This window comes from Sander vitreus, chromosome 17 (genome assembly GCF_031162955.1).
Source record: "Sander vitreus isolate 19-12246 chromosome 17, sanVit1, whole genome shotgun sequence".
Classification (NCBI taxonomy): Eukaryota; Metazoa; Chordata; class Actinopteri; order Perciformes; family Percidae; genus Sander; species Sander vitreus.
In genome coordinates this window covers 29,721,103-29,724,603 of record NC_135871.1, presented here as the reverse complement: position 1 = coordinate 29,724,603, position 3,501 = coordinate 29,721,103, and the positions used below count along the sequence as shown (strand labels likewise).

General features: G+C 44.6%; 1 protein-coding gene across 1 annotated transcript in view; it reads left to right on the top strand.

The window, feature by feature from the left end:
- Window positions 1-996: 996 nt before the first annotated feature.
- LOC144532600 (protein phosphatase 1 regulatory subunit 3C-B-like) overlaps window positions 997-3,501 on the top strand; it is a 2,562-nt gene continuing 57 nt past the window's right edge. Inside the window, exons 1-2 of the mRNA XM_078273456.1 lie at window positions 997-1,138; window positions 1,484-3,501. The exon at window positions 1,484-3,501 is cut by the window's right edge and continues 57 nt beyond it. Coding sequence (XP_078129582.1) covers window positions 1,125-1,138; window positions 1,484-2,516 — 1,047 coding nt within the window. The 5' untranslated portion in view covers window positions 997-1,124 and the 3' untranslated portion in view covers window positions 2,517-3,501. The remainder of the gene's footprint in view (window positions 1,139-1,483) is intronic.

Sequence of the window (3,501 nt, the reverse complement as noted above, 5' to 3'; positions counted from 1 at the left end):
AATAGATTTAAAATTAAACTGCATTTGTATCTATAATCTTTGGGTATAAAATGTGTGTACAGTATGTGTGGCTTCACAGTTTTTTTCTCACTGTGAAAGAGAGGCCTGTGCCCCGGCATTGTGTTTCACATGAAGATGTGGGTCATGTATTTCCCTTTCAGAAATAAATGTCTATATTTGTGCTAAAATATTCATGACTCTTGACCCTTTTGTTATGAATGTTTTGGTAGTTTTTGCACAGTATGTTTTTGCAATCTACCTCATGCATTTAGATAGTTGATAATCAAGACCTACTAAATTTAATTTTTTTTGGGGGATTTTCTCTCACCAGAATGACTTTTCTGGTCAGGGTTTTATACAAAGTGACAGGAAACAACAGAAAGCTGAGAAGACATTCAAATCACAAGTTTTTCTGAGTAGATTTGCTTTGACTCAATACTGTCTGCTTCAACTAATCAACAGTGCTTTGATTAGTTAGGATGTGAGTTTCTGTTGGAGCCATCCTAGGCTCTAAACAAAAGCTCTCACTCACAGTGATAAAGCACATGCTTTGTTTTAACACCAAGATGTAAAGAATGCCTTTAAAATGTTTCCGTATAAAAATGCCATCATATATTCAAAACTCAGTTTCAGGAACCCTTTTTAGAACGTGTTTAATCATCTTTTTAATGAGCTACACCTTTCCTAAAAGTCAGTGGAACAGAAATAATCCTGCTGTGATATGGTGTTGGAATCCCAGTCATGAAGAGCCACTCTGCAGTGAGTAATGTGAAGATCACCTCCAACACCAGCAGGGGTCCATCACGTTGCTCAAATAGCAGCTGAGGCAACCGCCTGAGGCATCCCAACCATGAGGACACTCCCCTATCAGCTGGCCAGCAGCCAGGCCTACTTTGTGCTGATTGGTTGGCGAGGAACTCCACTAACTTTCCATTGGCTGTTTAAAGAACCATATGACAGCATATGCAAATTGTCTCTATGGGGCAGTTGAAATCCCTGAGTGCTGAGCAACCCTCGGCACTGTAAGGCAGCAAGAGCAAGAGAGAGGAGGAAGAAAAGGATGAGAACAGCATGAACTTTTAGAAAACATAGAAGTCAAAAGGACTGTTTTATTCCTTTATTCCATGAGTGCTACAAGGTAAGAATCAGAGAGAGTTCTTTGTTTTCAAAAGTGACGCATGTCATGCTGAAACGTAGACAAGATTGAATGTCTGTATCAGTTTTTGTGTGTGCATGATATGTATATATGTATATGTATCTGCATAATATAAAAGCAGAAGCATTATTTTTGAAATGCAGAAACAGAAATAGCAAGGTATTAGTTACATCATTGCCAGAACTTTTTTAAAGTTAGAAAAGTGAAGCCACTGTTCTAATCTCTCCCCCTCTCTTTCCACCTCCCTCTAATTTCCTTCTCTCTCCCTCCCTCCCTCCCTCCTACACCAACTCCCTTCTTCTGTCTCCCTCTCCCTCACTCCTTCAGTGTGCTCAGGTCTTTCAGTCCGTCAGCAATGCCTGGCCCAGTCATGCCGATGGACGTGGCAATGAGATTCTACATCAGCCACTCTCCGCCTCCTCTCCGAGGTTTCCTCAGCTCCTATGAAGAGCTGCAGAGGACCAAGAAGAACCAGGCCAGCCAGTCGACCAGGCGGAGCCACAACCAGCAGCTCTACAAACCCCTGCGGCCCTGCCTCAGCAACCAGCAGAGAGCAGTGGACGATGGCGGCTGCACTGGCTGGAACAACAGCAAGGCCGGCAAAAAGAAGGTGGTGTTCGCAGACATGAGGGGCATGTCACTCACCGCCATCCACGTCTTCTCCAAGTTCGACGATGAGCCGTATCAAAACAAGCTTTGCAGTGGAATCAGCGAGGAGCTGCAGTTTGACATGTCAGACCTGGAAACGGCCACGAAAGACCTAAAGGTCAGCTCGGCGCGCAACCTGATGCTGGACTTTAAACAGCCTTCGGCCGACTACCTGGACTTCCGGAACCGCCTGATTCAGAATTCGGTCTGCTTGGAGAACTGCTCGCTGCAGGAGCGCTCCCTAACCGGCACCATCAAGGTCCGGAACATGGGGTTTGAGAAGTCGGTGCAGTTGCGCGCCACCTTCAACTCGTGGGCAAGCTTCGATGACATCGAGTGCACCTTCATGAACAACGTCTACAGCTGCCAGGATACAGACACTTTTGCGTTCGTCGTGGATCTACCCGCTTACATCCCCCCACAGAATAGTGTCGAGTTCTGCATCTGCTTCAAAGCCCAGGGCCAGACCTTCTGGGACAATAACGACGGCAAGAACTACGTTCTCAAGCATGTCAGCTGGAACGGAGTGGACCTGAACACTCGGATGCCCCCGACTTCTGTTGAGCAGAAAAAGCCTTCAGAGCACAAAAACGGGGGCGTGAAGGTGCTGGAGATGGAGTTTGATCAGTTTGGCAGCCCACGCATGTCAAGCGGCCTCTTTCCTGGCTGGCAGAGCTGGGGTCAGATTGATAATGCCGTGCCTTATTGGTGAACACATCAGGGTGTTTGCTGAAAATGACATTGGACTAAGATAACAGACACTGACAGGGCATTCAGTGCAAATCCAGCTGTGGGTTTGAGCTTAGACTGGCTCTCAGCCACAAAATGAAATTGAGCAAACAAACTTTGCTTCTTTCTTCTTTTTTTTTTAGCAGAGGAAGTGTACAAACCAGTGAGAAACGTAACTTTAATGTGCTCAACTGATCTGCTTCTTACAGTAACGTGGTCATGTGGCCCGAGAGACCTAAATGGTCTGTGGTTGGAGGATGGGGGATAAATGGGAAAAATCTATCTTGTTTCACATATTCCTCTTATGTAAAATATTAATGTGCCTTCTCCGATTGCCTGCCCACTAAAATACAGACAAGTGGACAGACAAGCCCACAACAAATTCTGAGCCCCTTTTGAGGGCCTGATGTATTCTAAATATGCACTGATTGAGATGTCTCTCTCAATGTGATGTCTGTAAACTGAAGAGGTGGAAAGTGGAGCTAATTAAGTCCTTCATATTGAAGGGAAAGTACTGGGGAGTGCATGGCGACAAAATGCTTCTCTACTAAAGGAAACAACTGATTCATTTCTAAAATGAAAAATGCACACTAAACTTTTGCACCTTCAAATGAGAAAGTAATTTAACATTATACAAAGTGGCCTTTTTTAATTTTTAAGTCATGCAGCCCATTCTTTCTTTCCCTCTGTGAAAATTGCACGTCTGATGAAAGATGTTTGAATGATTGTAATATTAAGGTGTGTTTGTTAAGGAACTGAGCTGCTGTCAACAGACGTGTCTCAAGAGAGACTGCACGTGATTGGTTGTCTCGAACAAAGAGGACGTTTGGAAATTTCGGTGGCTACCGTATGTCAAGAATGGTGTTTTTATTCTGTGATGAGTGTACAGCATGTGTGGCTGGAAAGGAGATCTATTTTTTTCTCACTGTGAAAGAGAGGCCTGTGCCCCGGCATTGTGTTTCACATGA